Here is a 24936-nt window from a genome sequence, read left to right on the forward strand (position 1 = left end):
TGCTTGAGCAGGGTCCAGAGGTGCTTTCTAGCCTCAGCTGTCCTATGATTCTGTGATCTCATGAAGAAGGTTAAATACATAAGCGGATATTTTCATTGCACTTCCTTACACATGCCCAATGGTCTGTGGGTTACATGAGCGCATTCCCTTATTGACTTCTCTTAGTATGTCAGGTTCTCCAATCCTCTCATTGTCTTGGTGGCCCTTTGCTTTACTATCTACAATCTTTCCCCCTCTCTTGGACAGGGGAAATTCATTTCGTGTAGCATAGATGATGGGTGTGTTTCTTCTGGTAAGATTTAGCTGCACAGTAAGATTTTTCCACAAGTCTCATACCCGGTTATAAGTATCAAAATAGGCTTTCTAAAGTCCAAAAAAGAAATAAATCTAATTTTTATTGGCTTTTTTTTTCAGAGTAATGCAGAAAGGAGATAATCACAAGGGTAATCTAAAAGATAACAGATTTGAAACTATTCTGGCTGGAGACAAGGGGTATTCTGCCTTTAACTTTAATGGAAGGAGGGAATGACAGACAATTTTATAGAAGATATGCTGAACTGGGACTGTGCGTAATTGGACTAAGAACATCACTCAACCTCCTATAAAACACAGAGAGCCCTGGGACAGCCCAGACTGAAAAATGAACTCAGCTAAAGGCTGTTAGAGACACTCCCAGGAGAACAGATCTTTTTGCAGCCAGTATGCAAGTTTCTAGCTGAGAGGCTGTTTACATACTTCTATGTGGAGAATTGGTCTTGATATCTTTATTGGAAGACATTGCAATGAGCCACAGCAAATAATGGCCTCATTGTGTGAGGTTTGCGTGCATCCCTCCCTTGATGCCATTTTATTTGAAGGCTAAGAGTTGCTGAAATAATTCTGACATAAGTTTCTGTACCAAAACTTTATAGGGATACTTGACAAGGAACTAAATATGAGCCTCTCTAGTAATGAGTACTCTTAACAAGAATGCTCTTCCCCTTCAGGAACATGGAGTGACTAGTTGGGACATTGCATTCCCTGTTCTAAGTTGGCCAAGATATAGAGAATACTAACCTTTTATCTGTGTCTGCTAAGTAGAGAACTGATAGGAACTGATCAGGTTTCCCACTCCTCAACAGATTATCTTGGCAATGCTAATGGCAACGGTCCAGAACAGAGCCAAGAAGTGATGGTTGATAGCTTATTTGGAGCTTGGATTCACTACCTGGGCCTCTTTTATTTCTAATATAGATGATTTCCTTGAATTTAAGCCCTCTCCTGAGAATTCATTTTTGTCTGTAGCAGTAGAACAAAAAAACCAGGAGTGTCATCTGTTGGGTGTTGGATTCGTGATGGACCTTGGATCAGTCATTACAGTTTCTAAGAAAGGTGTCAAAACTCAATAGTAATATCTTCTGTGGACAAGAAAACAGTGGTGTTGGTTTATAAAAGGAAAGTGAAGAATATTCTTTTAAGGAATAGTTGCTTGTCCTGTTTATGTGTGAAATCACTTGGTGTACCTGTAGAAGCTGTCCAGAGAGTGCATTTGAAATCTTCCTATAGCTAACAAGGAACAAAACTGACAGCACTCCTTAGACCTTTGACGTGGCTTGACTGGGGGTTTTTAGATACTGTGGTGTGAATAAGACTGTAAATAATGTCATTCCTGTGTTGATAGTCACAAGTAAGTAGCCCCAAGGCAAGGACATAGGTGCAGAATGGGAGAATAATGACTGCAAAATATGGTGTGTCATGCAATCTGGTGTTTTCCCTTTGCAAACTCTTAAGTTCTTGTGAAGTGCAGCAAAATCTGTTTCCATTTAGAAGGTGTCAGTTTCGTGAGAGTGATCAGCTTGAAAACATGTGCCCTGACATTCAGGAACCAGGAATCTCTTAAATACCTTGATTTAGGAGTGATGATACACTTCCTGATTTTGAACGATAAGTGTCAATAGTAGAGGGAGTATTTCTGTACTGCTGGATCATCAGTTGGTATCATTGCTGAGTAACGCTCAGTGAAGTGGCTGCTCCAAATCACAAGCCCATCCCAAACCCCTCTGTGACCAGAAGAAAAGGTTAAGACTGAGTGAAGACTATCCATACTTGGCTTTCTGAACTCTACTGATGCTAGACTTGTTTGCTAAAGTGTATATATGTAGCTATATACCAGTATAGCTGCTGGTACGGCTGCTCAGGAAGGACATATTTACCCCAGGTTCTGTCTTAACAGCTGTGCTTTGAATGTGTTTTGTTATTTTCTTGTTACTCAGAAGTAGTCCTTAATATATTTAATATTTTTAGTGCCCTACAGATACCAAAGCAACGTTTGGGGTCCACCTTAAAGTAGTAGGAGACTGGACAGGTATGTAGAAAACCAATTCCTTTTCAGAGACAAATACCTTTTCTTGAACTGTTACCCCTTTTTGGCTTCAGCATGACTGTATTTTAGTTGTGGTGTATTCTCACTAGAGATCGTTCATGCTTGTTTTCCCACGGTAGTTCTTATTACATTCTTGGTGCAACCCCTGCTTTATTCAGATGTACATTTCTTCAGATAACGCATATTTCCAACTACTAACAGATCTTATGATTGCAATGTCATAATTTTCAGTGTTCCTCCGTTTCTGCTTCTTTCCCTTATATCCTGGTAGCCTGCTGCCCTATGCAGAGCCGTGCCTCCGTGCCTAGTAGTGTCTGCAGAAACGCTGAAATGTGCAGCTCCCAGATAAGCGGATTTTGATGCCAGCAGTTGGGATGGCTGCCAGGTTAATTAACGCCTGTGGTACACTGAGATTACAGGTTGCTTTCATGTTCTTCCATGCTCTTCCCTTGCTCTTTGAATGTCCTCCAGACAAGGGGTGTAAGCCAGGATTCCCCGCAGAGGAGAGTAGTGATTTGCTGCTCCCTGTGACAGTTGTGTACTCCAGTGATAGTTGTCATTATTCCTTGGAAGCTGACTTTCTTCTTCCTTAGCATAGCATTCCCTTGTAAGGAAGACAAATACACAACACCATCTTGTTCCTTTCTTATGAAGAATTGTTTTCCATGTTAATTTGTATCAGCTTGTGTGTTTGTGGAACTGAGTCAAATGAGCTTGTTGCCCTAAAAGGGATTAGACCAATTCAGGGAGAATATGTCCATGAATATCTGTTGAACTTGTTGGTCTGGCTGCATATTTGGCTGTGGAAGTCACTGAAACTTTAATAGGCAGAGGTTGGGAGGACAGTGCCATATGCACGTATGCTCCATAATCACCCTGACTTTCTGCTCATGTTTGAAGTATAGGATGTTGGTCAGACAAATATTATGAGGCTAATTAACATCTGGTCTGCCCCAATATGATTTCTCTTTCGTCACAGGCATCATTCCTACCTGGGAGAGGACAGTAGGCTTTTGGGACAAGTGGGGTGGAGAAGTACTGCCTAAATGAGTTTTCCAAAAGAAGTGGCATCGTTTTCTGATCGCCTCTGTGGTGTGAAATGGTCTCTATTAGCATTTAAATGTTATGCTCCCAACTCGGTATCTATATTCTCCATTGAGAGGCAGGTTTGCCTAGATAGGACTGTATGAGATTCAGGACATCGTCACATTACAAAGACCATTTGTTGTAGGAGTTTTGCTAAACAGGGATATCTCTCCCGGGTTCAAAGCAGGCAGTTCACCCAGCCCTTTATGCCACATCTGTACTATGGAGCCCTGTTCTCACTCAGTCCCTTAAGCCCTGTGACAATTCATGGTCTCTAATCTGCTGACTGCTTGAGGAAGGATTATATTTGCGGCATTCCTTATTATCTTTCTTAAGCATGCTTTAATGGCTGCTTCTGCGCACAGGATATTGGGTTGGAGGAGTTTTTGTGTGAAATACTGCTATTTGAGCTCTTCTCAATACCCGTTCTCTCAGCCTTTATCCTATTTATTCAAATTCTCTTGTGTATCACATTTTTACATTCCTGACAGTTTATGCCTGACACCAAAGAGAATTAACAGTTTATTTCAGAGAACTCAATTACAAGCTTAAATTAAAAGGATGAAAGAGTAGCGCAGATATGTTATGTAAGGCAGAGAAGAACCGGTTAGTTTGAGTCATTTCTCCCTTTAGCTTCTGCTGCCTGCACCTGGGAGATGTGGTGAAGGAGCAATTTCCTGCCATTAACTGTAGGTCTTGAGGGCGGATGCACGCTGCTGGCAAACCAATTCCGCGAGTTATGTTTCGGGTCAAGTCTCTGACACCAAGTCTTAAGTTTTGAAAATTTAATAGAATACCTCATGGCCTTAGTGACTTTGTTTTGTAGGTTGGGAAAGCAACTGCATGTCAGGAGAAAAGGTAGAGGTAATAGGATGGTCAGCTCCTGATAAGAAGTTGCTGTTATTGGAAAGTCTTTTATTGCCCATATCCCAGTGCTTATCATTTTAGATGTGCAATGGAAGAAGCTGCAAGAGGTGGCTCTTGTAAAAGGCCGTGACTCCAGAAGTAATTTTTTGCATAGAAGCAGATACTTAGTAGATTTTCAGGCAATACTATTAATTGCCTTTTAAAGCAATGATTTGAATAATTAAAAACATAAGACAGAAAAATAAGGAAGAGAGGAAGGAACCTCAGAAACAGTAGCTGTGCAAACCAAATGGTAATCCAGACCCCTAAACAATGCATTTCTTGCTCTCATGAAATCAAAATAGTACTATCTGAGCTTAGAAGAGTTGAGAACCTGTCCTCCTCAGAAGCAGATTTGGATAAAAGCATAACGTTCCCTCCCATTAGATAAATTCCCAATACAAGTCTAAGCACTTTTATTTCTCATCTGTGTTATGCGAATGTTAGTAATTGTATCATGCTTAGTTTTCATGTTTGCCACAGAAGAGAGACACACAGGTTCTGGTGTTGTAATGTGCCCTCTGATGCCAGTGTAGCAGATCCTTTCACCTGAAATACTTCCCATGGCTCCTTTTGTAGGCCTTTGACCAGTTTATGAGACAAGCCAAGCCCTAAGCATGGCTTTTTCTCTTCATTCATTGTAAAGAAAGTCTAGTTACATATACATCACTAACTCAGAGGTAGTTAGTTTAGTAATTGACAGTTAGTTGTGATTTTTCCCATATAGAGGTTCCTAATACAATTTTTCTGTATTTTGCCATGTGTACTAGTTACTGTGAATAATGGAATAGCTATTACAGATCTCCCTAACGAATGGGTTTGTGATAACATAATTACTGTCATGTTTTAACCTCAGCTAGCAACTAAGTGCCATGGAGCTGCTCACCCATTTCCCACCCTGCTTCCCTAGTGGGATGGGGAAGAGAATGAGAAAAAAGGTAAAGCCCACGGGTTGAAATGAAAGCTGTTTAATAATTAAAGTAAAATAATAATAACAACAATAATGATAACAACGACAACAACAATAATAATAATAGGAAAAAGAGAGAGGGGAATAAAACCCAAGGGAGACAAGTGATGCACAATATAATTGCTCACCACCTGCCGATCGATACTCAGCCCAACCCGAGCAGCGACCTGGGCCTTCCGGGTGACTCCCCTCAGTTTATACACCGGGCATGATGTGCTGTGGTATGGAATACTCCTTTGCCTAGTTTGGGTCAGGTGTCCTGTCTCTGCTTCCTCCCGCCTTCTTGTGCCCCTCCTCACTGGCAGAGCATGAGACTGAAAAGTCCTTGGTTGGGGTAAGTGCTACTGAGCAACAACTAAAATATCAGTGTGTTATCAGCACTGTTCTCAGACTGAAGCTAAAACACAGCACTGCACCAGCTACTAGGAAGAAAATGAACTCTATCCGAGCCAAAGCCAGGACATTATCCTTTTGTGGACATATGACTGCTTAAGTCAGCACCTATTGTATTAACAAAACATTTTATGGAATTGTGGTGGCTTTTACTGTTAATGCAATTAGTTCATCATATTACAGAGGTGAAACCTATGGCTGTAGAGCACAGCTTAGTTAGCCTGTCAGGACGTAGACACCCAAGGTATGTTGGGTTTACAGTGGCTAGTCTGTGGTAATGGCAAAGGTGAAGCTCTGCAGGTTGGATTACCCTCTGGCTCTAAGCTAAATCAGCGTGTCTTCCTCTGACAGTTATTGCAGCTGAGCTGGTGAATGGCCACTTTAAACCCTACAGTATCATTGAAGTCCCTGTAATGGCTTGTGTATGAATCAGAGCTGTGAGATACACGATTAGCTGATAAGCTGATCTTGTTACTCACCTCCCCTCTAAACACCTTTGTTTCATTCTGCTTCTCTCATATCTCTGTGCTCACCTATTTCTCCCTCCCTTTGAACAAGTTGTTGGCTTAGTATTTACAAAAGGGTTTTCCGAAAGCTTTTGTTGCCCCACTTACTGTCTAGTTTGTCCTCAGCGTTGTCATCTATCAGCCTTATGCTTCCTCTGTCCTTGCTGCTGCGTCAAGTACTACTGCTTCTTTAGTTTTAAAGCCGACATTTTGTCTGGCACCTCCAAAGGGGAAAAAGAGAGGCCGTGGGCCATGCCTTGTGTCCAGACACTTCACAGCAGTGAAAAAAAATGTGGCGGTGTATCAAGACAATGTGTCTCATTCACCAGACAAACATCAGGGTGCGAGACAGAAAGTGATATTGATGATGCCAAACTAACAGACTTCTGAGGCCATGCAGCATGTTTTTGTGGAAAATAAATACACAGCACTCAGAGGTGTTAAGGTGAACTGCGTTGTCTTAAGGCAATAAAACATTGCTGTTATGTTGCAAGTGTGTTGCTGGTACAAATTGATGTGGGACCGTGTTTAAAACACTGCTGCTGTTCTTCACTCTCCAGTAATTGTTATCTTGTAGTGACATTTTCCTCCTCTGTAGTTGTGTATGATCCTAGAGACATTTGCAAGGCCTGACCACCCTTCTGCGCAGCATGGTATTGATTGTGAGGATGCCATAAGAGCATTTTAATACCACATATTGAATCTAAGACTTCTGTCCTATAGGTTACTAAATGTCATGGCAGCAGAAGGTGTTGATGTGTGCCGGAACTCTCCACCTAGAGCTAGGACAGATCATGGGGTACTGATCTGCATCACCCTGGTAAACTCTAGGTCTTGTCAGAAAATATGTATCTTTGCTTAATTCTTCCTGCTAGAGATGAGGATGCACAGGTTCATTAGGTCATTTAGGCACTGACTACCTTATTTTGAATCTGATGTGGTATGATGTGAATTTTTCTCAGATACTGTCATAGTCCTTTTTCTAGAAGGTCCAGATTTGGAGCAGGAAGTTTTACGAAGAAAAACAAAACAAAACATTTTTTCAGTTAAAAACAACAATTTTCCAGAAATGTATGAAAGCATGGCCCTTGTTTAACTCCCTATGGACTAAAACCTGAGACAGAAAAGAGTACACACCCTAGATTTCTTTTTTTTAAACAGTTTTAAGGCAGTTGTTTGGGATTTTGGAGGCTAAGGATTTTTTGCGTGCTCACCAGAAGAAAATAAACATACCTTTTGAGTAACTCTGAATGAAGAATGACCTGAACTTGCTGGGCTGGGAGGGTTTGTCAAATGATTCAGGAGTATCTATGTGACCTTGTTAAGCTGCTGCAGCTCCTAGTTTAGAGAATGCATGAAACATCCCAAGCCTCACTGTGCATTGCTGTGCATTGCTGGAATTTATCAGCAAGAGCAGGAGCTAGCAAAGAAGTTATATTTCGTTTTCAGTCACCCCAGGGACAGTTATAGAGATATTGAAGTAGTGGATCATTCAGTCAGTATCTATGATATTCTTAGTAGATTTTGCTTCAGACTGGAGGAGTGTGTGAAACCGATGACAAGGAGGTATAATAAGACTACAAAGTTTGCCAGCAGGATGTGACAAGGTTGTCCCAGGATCACTATAACTGCTACCGAGTTTCTCTAAAAATATTTAGTCATCAGCGATGAACAGTTGGTCAAGTCTTTTGCTGTTACCTCAAGCTTTGTTTGATTTGGGTCTTTTTCATTCCATAGTAACATGTGTTTTGTTGTGTTTAGTTGTTCCATGAGATTCCTGGCAGGGTATAGAGGTGTTAATGACGTGGTACTGTCGTTTGTTCCAGCAAAATCAATGTGTGGTTTTGGAAGCAGAAGACAGAGATGGAATAGATGTTATTTTCTCCTATTAGATTTTATGAGTACCAATTCTTACATTGTCAGTGAATCCTACTTAAACTTCTAAGGAAGATACCAGAATTGAGTGCTAAAAAGATTTAATTGTGTTTCTTTCTATAAAATTTGACATTAGTAATAAAAGTAATATTGTTACATTACTGAGAGGTTTAAAATTCTTTAACAATATAATTAGCCAAAATGTGCCATAAGGAATACTAGTTTTATTCTTCATTGCCATTAATGCTCGTTAATTATTTTTTTTATTACTGCAAACAAACTCAATAAAAGACAGGATTAAGAGAATGGAGAAAGAGAAGGAGAGCAGATTTAGTTTTCTGGCTCAGTGCTGAAAGCCTTTTTCATCTGATTAAGGCATTAATGCTGAAGGTGAACAGATCTGAATTTTTGGCTCTAGACCTAGATTAGTTTTCATTAGTTGGCTTCCAACTGGCTTAGTACCAAAACCAGCATATCTTGAGTCAACTCTGATTTGAATAGTTAATGAGTTTTACATGGGAAAGAAGATTTTTAGGTGAAAACATTGTCTGGAAGGGATTTTTCTTCTACTCTGCAGTCCTTTCTTCATGCATCCTGTTGTTTGTAAACTTCCACCTTTTGCATATCCCAGGCTTTTTTTATTCGTGCAATGATTGTAGAAAATGACATGGCTGAATGATGTAAATTATCTTTATCCTTGGATAAAATATGCACAGGATGTGTGGATGTTGCTGTAGTTAAGAATTGATCCAAGAATACAAGGTTGAAGGATTCCTTGCAGTGCATCAGATGTTTTAAGTGTCCTTACAAACTACGGGAACGAAACCTGTGGAGCACATTAACATGTAGCAGCTGACGTGATCTAAATGAGTGTAGTGAAAAAAGACAAAAACCTACTCCCTACTTTGAAAAAAGACTCACAAGAAAGAAAAGCTCTAGGACATGTACTTGAGTGGACTGCCAGGCAAATTTCTGGGTTTGTAATTGCTATTTATATGCTGTGTTTGCTGTTCTGGAGTTGCCTGTGTTTTACCATTTTCCTGTTAATCTTAGGGATGCTTAGGGAGGTTCCATTCTTGTGGTAGTTTCTGTGCAGAGGTATACACAGCTGCTTCAAGCAATGAATATACAAAGTCTGGCTGGACTTTCTGGTTCCTTTGTGCACTTTTAGCAAGCTCAGATATGTAATAGTTCCTAGTGAAATGGGAGAGTTCATATTAAAATGCCAGCTCTTCATGCATGCCTGCACTTCCCTGGGGACAGTAGTGGACTCCCCTAGATGCCACTTAAGTTTTGCTGAAGAATCCCCACCAAACATCATCTTGCTTTGTTCCCGGTTCATTAAAATGTCTCCCTTAGGGGCAGAAGAAGAAAGCAGACACACTTCAGACTTGGAATTATGAGCGGCCACAGTTTAACTAACAGTTGCTAGTTAAAATATCTTAAAAGTAGGTTTGAAAGGTTTCATTTGGATCCTTTTCCAACAGATTGTAAAAATGTAGTAGTTAATTAGGAAAATAATTTTCAAATTTGGAACATTAAAAAAAGAACAAAAAACTTCCATAGAAACTGTTGATATTTATAAACTTTTATGCTCAGAGGGGCACTTATCTTTATGCACTCCCAATGCCCGCGTGATGCTTTAGAATTTCTTAGAATAATTTCTATGCAGAAGTTAACACAAGCAAAAACCAAAACTTGGGGTTGAAATAGATTGCAGATTTTTCAACTTCAACCTGTAGATATCCACGGGCTCTTTCTGGGCTGTTTGTGAAAATGAAGCTCAAATTTGTGATGGTGTCATAATTCAGTGTTTTTTTCCCATTTTTATCTTTCCCCTTTCCTCCTTCATTTCCAGGCAAAAACCATGACTGGAAAATGCATGTGCATTTTAGTTGTTGCCTCACAGTGTGCAAATACTTAAAGAAAATGAGCATGGCACCTTTGAACCTTCTGTTTGATTGATCTGTTGTATTAAGTTCAAGATCTTGCTTTTATCTGGCTATTTGCTTTCCATACCCTCTACACTTTAACATGCATTTTAAATACGGAAGTATTTAAAACCTCATCAGAGGTCTCATCATTGATTTGGGCTGTGGTAAGATCTAAGGTGTAGCTATCTTTTGCCATAAAGACTCCAAGCAGAGGTGGTTGCTGGGCTAGTCAGAAGACTACCTATCATGATGGTGCCTTGTATTGCTCCTTATTCCTTGGTCTCTCCTACCTGTCCGCTTATTTCTACAGATGCCTTGTCTAAGCTTGGGTTGAAAGGAAAAGGGGCCATCACTTGCTCAGAATTTGTTCAGTGCTCAGCAGTTAACTGTGGGAGTTAATTAAAACTCCCACAACATTGCACATGTCATTGCGATCAAATAACATGGTCAAATGACATTTTCACTGTATTTCCACAGAAAATACTCTATAGCTCCTTGCTATCATATTAGTGTATTTATGCTGTCATATTATTGTTGATAGGATATCCCATCTCCTTTACTACATTATTTTCTCTCCTTCATTCTGTAAGTATATTTACCTCACTTTTTGCCAGCTGCTTGTCCTCACCCCAAACTTCAGACTTCCTTGAAACAGCAACTGTTTGTTCCAAAATCTCTTTCTATTCCAAGATACATTAAAATCAGTGCTGCCCTTGCTCATGTGAAGCAGATCCTCCACCCCAATTTTAGCAGTAATTCCCTGCAGCCCCTTGCAACTGAGCTTTGCATTCATGTGCCACACACATCTTCCTGTTCCTGTTCCAGTCCTTTGACTTCAGTATATGTGGTGTTTCTCTGATCCATCAAGCACTAGCTGAAGAATTTGGGTTTCACTGTAAGGAAATACAGCCAGTCTTGCAGCCACAGCTGTTCTCTGCCCCAGTCCTCCCCTGGAGAGCTGTCCCATTAAATCCTAAATACTATTAATAAAAATCTGCCACCTACTTACTATATAGTTGTCAACTGTAGAAATTGGATTTCTGTGGAAAAAAAAGGGTATGTGACTGCTGCAAAAGTTTTACTTCTTCCTTCAGAGAAACAAACCAAACCAAACCTCAGAACTTGCACTGAAAGAATCGTGTCATGACAATTGGCCAAGAGCAGGTTTCCACAACTTGTCGAAATAGATATTTTTTTGTATCTGCTATTACTTTAAAATATTTATGGCTACAATTGTGGCTGCCCCATCCCTGGCGGTGCTCAAGGTCAGGTTGGATGGGGCTTTGAGCAACCTGGTCTAGTGGAAGGTGTCCCTGCCCATGGCAGAGTGGGGTGGAACTGAATGATCTTTAAGGTCCCTTCCAACACAAACCATTCTGTGATATAATATGATATTCTATACAAACTTAAACCACACATGAAACTATGTGCCAATCACAGGTCTGTACTGGACTATGAACCTCATGGTCCAGTGCTTCAAAAAAGTGGATACCCCAGTGCAGAATACAGATGTGTGGGCAAGTTCCTATCAGAATGCCAGTCAATCCAGTTTTTAATATAAAAGCATCCTTTTGTGAGTGTCAGTCATTTAATTAGTGTGTAATGAAACCCCAATTATTTTCTATTTCTTAGGCCTTGAAATTTCCAAAGGCGTCAAGGCAGAAATGCCTTAAATACTCTATAAAGTTTAAGACTCTGCAAGGTAAATTATTGCTAATGCATCTGAATTTTGAGTGAAATTGGAAATGGCAGTTGCTACGTGCTGAACGTGGCATTTCTTAATGAGACAAATGACTCAATTATCTCTGTATTAACTAAAGCGCTGTGAGGACAAACTGTAGGAGGGAATTTATAGGCTGGAAATGACTTTCCAAACTGTGAATGGGATTGCAGTCTTGCCCATTGTGGTATGCGGCGTAGAGTGTGCTGTGATGGCAATAAATGGCACTTTGGTATGAAATGCAGCAGCTGATGGGAAGGGTGCAGCCTGTATTTGGTTTCACTGACATTATAACCCACATTTCTGCAGCTCAGGAATGTTCTTGTTCTTCCTCTTTTTCTTTATTTAAAGCTCTTTTTGCTCAGAACGGGGATAAAGTGACAGAGCTTGTTTCAAAAAGGATATCATGATACTTCGTATTAAATAGTTTGTGACATTTGTAGCAGATCAGACCACAGGACTCTATAATGAAATAATATTCCATGAGAGGCAAGTTTTGCAGGGGGAGGTAATATCTTTTATTAGATCATCTGAAACAGCTGGAAAAAGCAGGTTGTCTTTCAGGCATGCAGTGCCTTCAGCAGGTTTAACAAAGGGGCAGCAAAGTCAAAACAAAGAGCAGGGAATGAAGTAACCCAGTTACTTTTTGAAGCAACTTTTTCCTTCAGAAGTATGAGCAATAAGATTGACTGGTAAAAATGAACAGAAGATACTTCCCCCCCCCCCCCCCTTTTTGTTCCTAAAGTTCATTTACCTTTTCCATGAGAAATATTGTTGTTCCTCTGAAAAATTCATATGGTCAAAAATACTGTCTGAAAGCCAAAAATATCACTTGTAAATGCTCTCACCACTGCCTCTTAGGTTTTCTATGTCTCCAGCTTTCTTATTCTTCTCTTGGCTGGGCTCCCAGTTTAGGGTATATTTGCTGTACTATGAAGTGGTCTCACTCCTGGAGAGAGAATGTACTTGCCTTGTGGCAGATACAGTCCGGCTGGCAACTCTAACTGAGAAAAGAGATGGGCATGTGAGAAAACTCCATTGTGACTTGTATGAAGTGCTGCAGTTTATTTATTTATAAATATCCACACCCATCCCTAAACTTTCAACATTTGTGGGTTTTTTAGATTTCAATTTTTTTTTCTCTTAAATTCTCCATATCTAAACCATATTTTGATGCAAAATGTTTGACCGTCTATAGAGAGTAAAATTTGAACAATGATTTACACAAAGTGTCACTGTGCTTTTAATAATTTGAAGGCACCCTGTATTCTATGTAGAAGCTGATAAACAGTGGATGGCTGCTTAGCTTTATGACTTACCTGGAACCAGAAAATCTTAAGTTATGCTGAAGTATAACTTCCTGCTGAAGTATAACTCATGATCATGAGTGAAGGGGAATGCTGCTCTACTGGGAAGAGAGCCTCGAAGGTCTGTGGAACCAAACAGGCATATTTGTGTGTCTATTTGCATTGGACAAGGTGGGGACTCACTGCAGGGCAGCATTTACTTAGGGCTGTTGACACGTTTTTCAGTGCTAAAGGGGGATTTTGGGGAGAGGAAGAGTTTCAGAGGTTATTGCTATTTTGAGTTTTGCTGAAATGGCTGCTATGATGATTTTCCTGTACTGTCAATGGTAACTAGGACACTTACAGCCTCCGAGAAGCTTCCGCATCTAATGTGAAATGAAAATAAATCAGTGGGCACTTTGTACTCTTCATTGCGATAAACAGTTTTAAGGACTATCTCCTCCCATAAATTTAACATATTCCCATATTCATTAAGCACACTCTAAGTGCCATTTCCTCAAGGAAAATGCCATAGACACCCATGCACATTTTCCAAGATGCAGCTGTGATGCTTTGCTGTGCTTTGCCAAGTGGCTGATACCAGCCTGACAGCACAGGGCTTTCCCTCAGGGATTTTACTTACACTGTGTCAGCTGAGTGTCTCTTGAGCTTAGCTGTGACTGGTTTGAAAAAGGCAACATTCATAATTAAAGGAAGAATTTTTTTATCATTTCTGTTATTTGATGTTTGCATGTTTTTAGGGGGTTGAGGGGATTATGCTAATTGTGCCCCGTTATTAACAAGTGTGGCAGTGCAGTTTCCAAATAAAGCAGCATTTCATTGATCCAAAAATTTGTTTAGAAATAATATTTCTGTAAAAGTCTCCCATACTTCTCAGCACATACGTACCAGCATGTGCCATTTCTTCATGAAGAGGTTGCTATTGGTTTTGTGCCCTTTTGAATTGCTGAATTTGTGATGGTACACTGAGGCGTTGTTGTATGCCAGATCATGACTGGTATCTAAAAGAATCAACGGATAGATATCTAATTACTGCTTATAGATACAGAAATTGGCAAAATCACTTTTTTGGAAGTGATTTTCCTTACATTTCCTTACAATGATGTGAGAAACTGTGTGACCTAAATCATGTTAAACCACTGGTTCTTTGTTCTAGAAAATAGTTGTCAATGCAGTATTATTACCTAGTAACATAGAAAAGCTTTTCTCTCCCATCCAAGGCTGAGAATACTTTTTTTGTTGACTGGAGGGGTAACAGACCTTCTGTCATGTAAAAAGATGTCTATTTAGTATTTCATTACATTCATAACATAATAGTTGAAAGATGGAGACAATCCAGTATAAAACCTTGCAGCATATTTTAAAGAGTCTACACAAGAGCTAGTGCTAAGGCAGCAAATACATGTGTTTTTAAGAAATTATTAATTAAGAGTAAATGAGAACTACCCAGACGAGGTTATATATAGCAGTTTATATTCAGGGAGTGGTGTGGCTTAAGTTCTCAAGAATGACTTATCTAATTCAGATGTAAGAAGAAATAACAGAATTGCTCACATCAGGGTGAAATTAAACCAAACTTCTGATACACTTGTGTGCATTGCATTTTATCACCTATCCAAAAAAAGAGAAAAAACCCAGTATCTGGTGGCTCATTTCATTTGCTAGTCATTCAAATGATTTCCTGCGAAGGTTTTGATATTGCCCTTTGAGAGATATTATAAGAAATGGAGCCTCAGATGTGATTAGGTCTTTGGAAAAAATGTGCATTTCTTTCCAGTGGATCATCCCCAGTTGACTAGAAAATTTATATAGAAAATAGGATCCAGCTGGGCTCTGATCACTTTATCCTGTGTTATGTTTCAGTGCAGCTAGTGCTAGGAGTGCTTTCAAAGAAGACCTTGTGTGTGTTATCTGAAAGACATGGACAGCTGAAAACACAAGGGAAATGATTCTTATATATAAATGGAGTTTCTTTTATTTCTTATTTGGAGCCTTGTTACTGTTATTTCTAGCATTTTAGTTTAGTTAAGTGGTTGGCTGGACAGGCTTTTCCCCCACAGGGTGTGTGTATATCAGCGCTGTTTTGTCCAAGCACTGTCCCTTAAGTATTTAGGGTATTTTAGCTTTCCCTCTGGGCCTCAGCACAGACCCTGAGAACAACTTAGCATCTTCAGTGTAGGTATTCAGCTTAGCTGGGAGGAAGTAAAAGTTATGCTTAGAGACCTTACTAACATCAGTTAAGCTGTGGTGATTAGCAACACCATTCAAGCTCCAGTTGGAGGGAAGAGGGCTGGGCAGTCTTAGCACCACCTTCTACAGCAAAGCAGGGAGCAAGGGTGCATTAACAAGGAGACCCCCTTTCTCTTTTGCAAACTGTTTTTTCTTTAGCATTTTTCCTTCCCATCTCTGCCCCAACTAAGAGAAGTAAGCATCTAACCTGCCCAGCATGGATGAAACCTATGGTAAGTCAGTGTCTTGACTGCGTGTCTATCATCCGTGGATACCATTGACTCCCAACCTGCTTTGTCCCTCCTCTCAAGCGGACATGGGTTTGCAGTTTTACCCAAAGCACAAAAAACAAAACAGCACAAAATACTGATATTAGTTTTTTGGGGGTTTTTTTTCCCTTAAACAGACCTGCTGATTATATCAATGAAATTTAGGGTGATTTTTAGGAAAGGAGTTGGCACAAAGAACTGGGATGTGCTTAGCAGTGCCGTCTCTATAGGGGCATCTTTTGCTAGGCCAAAATCTGCTGGTGCATTGCTCCTGTTCTGTTGTATTGAAGTAGGAGTGCTTTGCACAAGACTGGCTTGGTGTATGTTTGGGTGTGCATCACTCAGTAACGGTGGCAAAAGATAAAATATAATCTTATCAGCCTTAAATCATCCCTGATGTTGCACAGGGAAAGGTTCAGTAGATCTTGAATCCGAGTGTCATGGCATGTAATTGTTCTCTCCAAAATGTTTTGTCCTATCTGCTTTTAACCTGGGAGGGAGTAAAGCAGGTGGGGCCAGTCTCTTCTCAGTAGTGTCCAGTGACAGAACAAGAGGCAATGGGCACAAATTGAAATACAGGAAATAATTAATTTTAAATTTAAGAAAAAGACTTTTCTAGCATGAGGGTGGTCAGGCACAGGAACAGATTGCTCAGAGACGTTTTGGAGTCTCCATCCTTGGAGATATTCAAAACCCAACTGGACATGGCCCTGAGCAACCTGCTTTTGTAGACCCTGCTCAGAGCTGGGGGATTGGACTAGGTGATCCCAGAGATCCCTTCTACCCTCAACTATTCTGTGATTCTGTGATTTTTTGGGGGAGTAATTTACTTGCATATTTGAATGTAATAATGAATGTGTCTGTATTAGTAAGAGGGTGAAATGATCCCATGCTTACAGTCTAAATTGAGACAAAATGTGAATAGGCAAAGCCCAAGATTGAGTTCCCAGTAACTCATCGTGGTTTTATTACGATACAAAATTTTAGCCTTGGATGGGATTAATTCCATTATTTTGTGACTGCCATTTAAATATGTTTAATGAAAAGCTCTTATAGCTTATTCAAATGTATAAAATGTATTACGCTTGCAAGCCTATTTATAGACCTGGCTAAAAATACCAGTGCATGTATGCATATGGGTATGTAGTGATGTTTGATATATTTGGTGACAAACTAATACACATGGCTGGAGATGAAGTGACCATGACAGCCCAAGAATAACACTTTGGCGTTGTGATAATTATTTCCATGAAGACATCAGCTCAGTGCTCAGGAGCAATAAGGATGAAATTTATTAGGGGAAGAATAGAGAATAAAGCAGAGGCGATCACTGTGCAGCTGGGTAATTCTGTGGTGCTCCCAGGACTTGAATCTTGAGTGCAGGTCTGGTCCTCATCTCTCAGGCAGGATTCTGGACATGGTTCAGGAAGGAATGGCAAAGATTATAACAAGCATTGAAAGGCTTCCAAACATGGGACAGCTGAGTATGCAGGGACTCTTTAGCCTGGAAAAGAGGTAATTTAGGGGAACATAGCAGTGGTCTACAAAATCATGCATAGCACTGCAAGAGGGGATGAGTAACTCTTGACTGTTCGTGATTTCTGGCAGTATCAGAACTTTTGGCCATCAAATACAGTCAGTAAGACATCATTTCAGAGCAAACATGAGGTGATGAATGTTCATGTAGTAGGTGAGAGAAACATGGAACTCCTTGTCAGAGGATGTGGGATAGATCAGGATGTTTACATGGAGGACTGGGCCAGTACTTGAAAGAGAAGTCAAGGCATTCCTTAATAGGCAGACCACCTTAGGATCAGGAGATCTGCTGAGATAAAAATGGTTGGAGGCTGGGAAAATGACAGCAGGAGGGTCTTGCCTTGCGCTGATTCTTCTTAAGGTTTTTGCATGTGAAGCAAGATCTTAGGGTAGGGGGGCCCTTGTTGTGAATCAGTGCAGCCTGATGAATTGTGCTTTTGCTCAGCTTTTTAGAAGCATATACCCTCTGGAGCTTTGCAGTGCTGGATAGTGTAGCAGTAATTGCACAGCTGGATGGTAGCTCCATTTCAGTGTTAAAATGTCATGTAGTTTTTGAAAGGTTGGGCTTTCTCTAGTTTCTGTATCGGATTACGAGTTACAAAGAGAGAACCAGTTGAATACCCCTGTGGCATAAGTTGACTCTTCTGTTTTTGTGAATGTAAGGACTTTTTAGATCAAGTGTAACAACTTTACCTTAAAGCCAGAAAGGGATATACCGATGCCTCATCATTTCTGCTGGCATGTTGTGAAAGAGGAAAGTGCACCACTAGTGAAGAAAAGGGTAGCAGAGCCTCTCTGCATTGGCTTGTGGGGAGTTCAAAAAGCAAAGTACAGCCCTTGATGGTCAAAGGGAGCAATCGTAGAACTCAGTACTAAAAAAATCTGCATAAACAACATTTGTTTCAGAGTGTGTATTTATAAAGATATCTTTTTAAAGTTACCTTTTTGTGTTGTTTCTAGACCCTGTTTTACTGCTGCACTTTGTAAGTGTTTAGCTGTGGAATGAACTCTGCTGTCATGACAGAAATAGCATTCAAGTATAGTAAGAACCTCTGAGAAAATCAGTTTCTTAAGACATTGGTTTTGAACTCCAATGGTCAAGCTAATCCCCAGCTCTGCCACGGAGTTGCTGTGTAACCTACAGAAGGATTTCTGACTCAATATTGAGTATCAAGACTGCTTAATTTTGGTGTTGTTTCTGCTTCTCTTCATTGGCTGTCCAAGGAACCCAAGTCTGGCAGCATAGCTAATGGGCAGCCTGGGTCACTCATTGCTGTCTTGTCATGGTAGACATACAAAATAGTCTAACTGTGGTCCTCAACATCTCTCTTCCCTGTTTTGAAGCAAAGAAAGTGATGCTTTTTCTTTCCCGTCATTCATCTTCCAACCTTTTAAGGTTTCTTGGACAAGAATTGCCTTTTACTGTGTTTCTTCATTGGATGATATATGGGTATACACTAACAAATCATGCAGTATGTGTGATTATAATGTAAATGAGAAAGGTCTAGTTAGAAATAAATCTGTCCAAGCTAATTTTGACATAGTAGGTGGGACATTTTAGAGATAAGAAAGCACCTAGAGTTCCAGCAGGGAAAGGATGTGCTCATGCCAGAATCAGGAAGGGAGAAGGATTACCATCTGGTAAGCACACAGCTAGAAAAAGAGAAGGAGCTGACCACTTTTTAGGAAGCAAATGCAGCTTAGGATGGAAAGCAGAGTGTACAGAGACTTTCTTCAAAGAAAAGGAGACTATTCTGCATGTTTAGAGTGACTGGAAGGTTCCTGTGTAATGATTAATTGATTTCATATTGTTTTCTCCTATGCTTAAATAAACTAAAATGTTGAACAGAAGGATGATCACTGTTTATTCACCTAGGTTGGAAAACTAAAAGACCAGTTGCCTTTCTGTAAAATCTTCTCTATTTCCCTTAAATAAATATAAACAGCAAGTTTAAAATAGAATTTTCAACTTTCTGGGTTCTTCCTAGGTGTAATTGTATTTGTTTTAGTAGCTGTGTGAATGGTGGGCTGTCATTAGTCTTTCAGATGACTAATCAGGAGGGAAGGAAATGATGGTGAAAAAACAGGAGAACTAAACTCCGTGAGGCTTAGTGGACTGGGAATCATGGAATTTTAAGCTGGTCAAAAAGCCTATCTCCACATATCAGCAAAATATGTAACCATTTTGGATTTACAGGTCATGGAGGCTTCATGTGCTGCAGGAAGTTGTAGGATGTATTTGAGATGAGGTAGAATACTACCATATAGCCTAAGTGTTGCCATGGTGTCCTGGTTTTGGCTGGGATAGAGTTAATTTTCTTCCTAGTAGCTGGTATAGTGCTGTGTTTTGGATTTAGTATGGGAATAATGTTGGTAACACACTGATGTTTTTAGTTGCTGCTGAGCAGTGCTTGGACTAAGTCAAGGACTTTTCAGCTTCTCATGCCCTGCCAGCAAGTAGCCTGGGGGCACAGGGAGTTGGGAGGGGACACAGCTGGGATAGCTGACCCCAGCTGACCCAAGGGATGTTCCATATCATGTGGCATCATGCTCAGTATGTAAACGGGGGGGGAAAGCTGGCTGAGGGCCACTGCTCGGGAACTGGCTGGGCATCGGACTGTAGGTGGTGAGCAATTGCATTGTGCATCACTTGTTTTGTATGATCTAATCCTATTATTATTATTACTACTCTTATTATTTTCTTCCTTTTCTATCCTAATGAACTGTCTTTATCTCAACCCAGAAGTTTTTGCACTTCTACCCTTCTAATCTTTTCCCCATCCTGCTGCAGAGTAGGGGCAGTGATCAAGCAGCTCTGTGGTGCTTAGTTGCTGGCTGGGGTTAAACCAAGACACATGGAAAAATGAGTAAAGTCGTACGGTGAAAAGAAAATACATCTGCCTGGGAAATTTGCCATAGTGTGGGGAAAAAAATAAAAGTTGACTTTAATTGAAACAGGATCCAGTAGGGAAGCTGCTTAGGCCAATTTCAGATGCTGTAACTTGGCTGCTTTCATTCCAGTACTGGCCAGCCCTGTCACATTACTATTCAAAATATTTTCAAGATTGTGGCTTGTTGAATTGAGTCCTGGAGTGCAGCCAGGTAGCCTGGATCAATGGGAAAGGGCAGCAGCACAAGAAAAAGAGTCATGGAGTACAGGATAGAGATGGAATATGGCCCTTTGCCTGTGTGCTGTCCGTCTTGGGTAGAACAATGGAGTGGGACATATATGCACCCTCGCTAAGATGTGTTTTGTCTCTCCCAGAGAGTCACAGGCACTTTGCAAGGTCTGCCAAACCAGCCTCACTCACTTTACATGGAATGGAGTGTTGTACACTGTTGAACTAAGAGGAGCATGTCTTCTCGTGCTTTGTATTGCTGTTACACCTGGTTATAAGCCCTCAAAGATAAATAAATCAGACCACCCCAAAGACAAATCCTTAATCATGGTGACTAGCACTATATTCTGGAGGTCAAAACCCTCAAGTGCTGTCGTTCAGTGTTTTCCATTGAAAACTTCTCATTCCTTCACTAGGCACACGCAGAGGCTGTTGTTCATACAAAGCCTTTTTAGAAAGGGTTCCTAGAGATGCAGTAGTAGCTTGAGTTGCATTGGGAAAGTCCTGAGGTAGGGGTGGAATTTGATGTGGTTGTTCTGAAATATACGCACGTGGCTATTTTGCACCAGTGAAAGCTTCCTGAAGCCTTTCAGTTCTTGTCCAGTGTCTTTTGAAGATCGTAGTGGACAAAGGGCATGCCCACATATAGCGTGTTGCCATGTACCAGGGAACTGAGGAAAAAAGCAAATCTCTGCATCTTCCTAAAAATTCAGCAAGAGGTCGAGAAGTAACTGTATTGACAAGCTTTTTGTTAAGACAATGTGCAGTGTGTTCCCTGAAAGATGCTCCTTGAGTTTCACTTCCGTCTTTACAGCATTGCGGTTATTGTTGTTGCCCACATCTGGTCGGTGTCCTAGTTAGGTACAGGGAAAATTAGGTTACACTTTGAAGATGCAGTAAGAAATTTGGAGGTACAACTGTTTATCATATTCAAAATTAATCTGAAGAGGTGTAGAAATAAAGGAACAAAGATATTAAGTACCAGCCCTTGTTTCTTCACTGGCAGACCCTGCTACCTCTCCGAGATGTTTGCAATACATCTTAGGCAGCTGATGAAAGACTAGATTAGACCGTCTGAGGCTATTGACCTTTAAAACTGAGCCCTTAACAAAAGATGAACAAAATTCTTCTGAATTTATCATGCTTTCATCAAAGAATCATTAAGTATGGGTTTGATTGCTTTTTTTTTCATTTTGGAGGTTATGTAGAATTGCATCCAAATTAGTGGAGTTTGGTTATGATGACATAACAGTAAATAAAACTGAATGTTAAGAAAGCCATCATATGCTAACCTGTAAGAAGTAAGAAAGCTGCTATGATTCTTTTTCGGAACTGGGAGATTCATATTTTTTCTCCACTGATTTTCTGCCCCTTGATATCCTTATCTGTAAACCCAGTGTTAGAGGATATTTTGAGATACATAGGGATATAAGGGGCGGGAGGACTGCACTTACCCTCAGGTTCAGTTCCCAGAATGAAGAACTTACATGGAACAGATAGTTGGTTTGGAAAACTCCATAGTACAGCTACTAGGCACAACAGAGGTTACAAACTGTCATTTAGCAAATGACAGGTAAAACCTGTAGCTGAAGACATCAAACCACCGTTATAAGGTATTGCAGGAAGAGTAGGGCATGCAAAGCTGGGAAGGGCATCACCAGTGTCCTAGTTTTCTGTGCCATGGGAGGAGTGGTTAAATAAAAGTTGCAGGTGATGGAAGGAAAGAAGGAAACACAGCACGTCCCATGCTATGGAGAGCTATGAGGTGTGCTGAGGGGATTTGACCTGGGTCAGAAACACCTTTCTATCTGCAAGTTTGAGTATCAAGTGAATTTTGAGGAGGTTTGCATCTTCCAGGAACTGAGAAATTGATACTGATAGAAGCTCCTACAGATCCTGCTCGCGTATTGAGTCTAACCACTTCTAAGAGAAATGCGTCAGAGCAAGTTAGCTACACCAACCACAGCCACCCCTTCACTTGGTGATCAGTAAAGCCGAATTACAAAAACCTTACTTACTGCATATGGTCCTGTGATGTAGTTTTTTAAATACATAATAGTGAACCAAAGCCAATCCAGTCTTCCAACCATCCTTGAAAATATCAATTAATCAATTACCTAAGGACTTGTACTGCAGTTTAATTCAGATTAATTAATTAATATGTTTCTTTAGACTACTGTGACCCTTGAGTGGCTGGTGAATTCTTAGTGGCGCCTCCTTTCTGTTCAGACTAAGCTCTTCAAGGCAGGGACTCTTTATGGCTGTCTGTGTATGATATCCAGAAGACCTGTACACAGATGTCAGAAATTTGTAAGCACCACTGAAATTCAATATTGGATGAAAGAAAAAAAAAAAAATTTTAAAAGTATTACTAGAAAGGTTTACAGGAAGCAGTAAGCAGCAGTTTTGTATGAATATATAGATTTTATTCCCTATAGCTTTGTCCTCTGGTAAGTATTGCTGGAGAAGAGAATTCACTGATATTGCTGTTTGCTTACTTGTGGCCTGACCTTTGAATGCAGAGTCACAGTCTGGGTTTGTTGTTTTTTTCTTTTCTTCCTTTTTTTTTCTCTTTGTCCTGACAGAAAGATTTCGGGATTTACTGCTTCTACATTCCAGTCAAGATACAGAGATTCTGCCCATCTTTCAGCAGAGGCGCTATCCCAAGTAAGTAAGATTGTCTTCTTGGGAGAAATACATTCTTTATCTATTTGCAGCAAGGGAGACTGAAGCATTTATAGCACTGTACATGCTTTTGGTGTGAAGTCCTACAGCAGAGCTGTCAGGGAGCCACACTTGCACTGAGCTTTGCAGGCTTTCAGTGGTGTCAGGGAGAAGCAGACGTGCTTTGCGAGTGTGCCCAGCTGTCAGCAGGGAGGTGGTGGCACAGTGCAGACGTTAAGTTGCCTGGATCAGTGTCTGGTGGAGCTTTGTTTCACTTGACACTGTGTTGACATAGGCAGATGTTTTGCCAGGCTAATCCTCGCACTTGTCTTGTGGGATTCCATCATTTAGGGTGACAGATTCCCGTGGGTTTTAAAAGGCTCCCCTCTGGAAGCCTGCAAACACTAGAAAACATTTTTTTTCTGCCCTTCTTAGGGATATATGGTCAGGCAAACCAAAAGAGAAGTGTTATGTGTTTAGGAGGTCTTGCATGTATGGAGTATCCTTGACAAAACCTCTTCTCTCAGGTGACATACCTGAACAAAACAATGAATATTCCTTGTTATATTGGTTAGAAGCAGTCACTTTCAGCTAGTTCTTGAAAAGAGGCAGTTAAGGGGGAAGAAGGAGAAGAAAAAGAACTAGTCCTCACATTAACCATAACCAGAGTGAGCAATGAAAGAAGGCTAGTGCAGGATGGACAGGGAGAGGAGAAGGAAGAATGAAAAGTCTGGAGCTAATCCAGCAATGATAATGGAAATAAGCAAAGTTATTTATTTTAGTGATTATTTCCTGAAATACATAAGAAGCCAGTGGAGCTAAGTATTAAGTACAGCTCTTAAAATCTGATAATACGAACTTTCTGAAGAGCAGGTAACAAATAGAGGGGCTGAGTGCTGAAAACCAGTCACCTCCTCACTGTGGATTCTTGAAAATAAAAGCAATCAAGGATGAAATCCTGATTCTGAAAATGGTGAAATTTTGCATTGGCTCCGAGGGAGACAGGATTTTATCCCCCTGAATTTATTGTTTGCATTATCTATTGCCACTGTTTTACTTACTGTGAAGGTACGATATATGAAACTGTGGGAGACACCTTAGGTGGATAAACTGGTCTACTTGTTTCACGAGTACTTCTATTAATTATTATTTTTCTCCTCACGCTTCAGAGCACTGGAACAGTTATTTTTCCATGGTAGGAGAACACTTTGCTTGGCATAGATGTTTTCATTTATGGTATAGACACTGTCAAACTGGTCTGAGAAACTACTTTATCATACTTCCTCAAAGAACAGACTTCTTTCTATATAAATCATTCCTAAGGTGTCTGACTTTCCATTTCTTTACATTCCATTTATTACTAGCATTCTTGGCAAGTACAGCCTACTAGCAATATTACACATTGTCAGATGCATGGGTGAATGAGTGCCCGTTGCCTTCTGTTCAATGGATGCTTCAGCCCTTTGAAGACCATACAAAAATAGCTTATATTGTGGAGCTCTACTCCTATTTGAAGTTAAAGTGGCCTTGCATCCCAAAATGATACATGTTTTCAGACACATTACTTGGTGAGATTGACTGATTCCTTTAATATACAAAATCAGCCAAACTTTGGCACCTAACTGAAAAAGAAGTTTGCATATCTTCTTGAAAGCAATAGATTTCTGTTCATAGCATCATTGATTGGTGCGAATTTGCTTGCTTGTTACAGAAATTTATCATGTGTTATAGTTCACTTAGAAGCTGGTTGAAGACTATTGACATGTCCTAGTTTCCTTGGGGGTTGTGAAATATTTGTGTTCAGCAAGGCAGAAAACCTGTTCATCTTCATAATATATATTCCCATGTCTTATTTCCATGTCAGTTTTTGTCCCTTCCCTATGCTCATTTTCATTGAAAGGTCACTTAACAGAAATGAAGGTAATGAACAGACAGATCTTATAAATCAGTTTCCTTTCATTGACTTCATTTGAGCAATGGTTGGTTGTACTACGTAAGGATCTGAGCAGTAAGGCCATTTTAATGAAAAATTGTCCTAGGGCACAAGGTGGAACTTGTAA

General features: G+C 40.2%; 1 protein-coding gene across 1 annotated transcript in view; it reads left to right on the forward strand.

The window, feature by feature from the left end:
* NOX4 (NADPH oxidase 4) overlaps positions 1 to 24936 on the forward strand; it is a 102139-nt gene that overhangs the window by 43412 nt on the left and 33791 nt on the right. The window contains exons 12-13 of the mRNA XM_030477485.1: positions 2284 to 2344; positions 22798 to 22879. Coding sequence (XP_030333345.1) covers positions 2284 to 2344; positions 22798 to 22879 — 143 coding nt within the window. The remainder of the gene's footprint in view (positions 1 to 2283; positions 2345 to 22797; positions 22880 to 24936) is intronic.

Source organism: Strigops habroptila, chromosome 2 (assembly GCF_004027225.2).
Source record: "Strigops habroptila isolate Jane chromosome 2, bStrHab1.2.pri, whole genome shotgun sequence".
NCBI lineage: Eukaryota > Metazoa > Chordata > Aves > Psittaciformes > Psittacidae > Strigops > Strigops habroptila.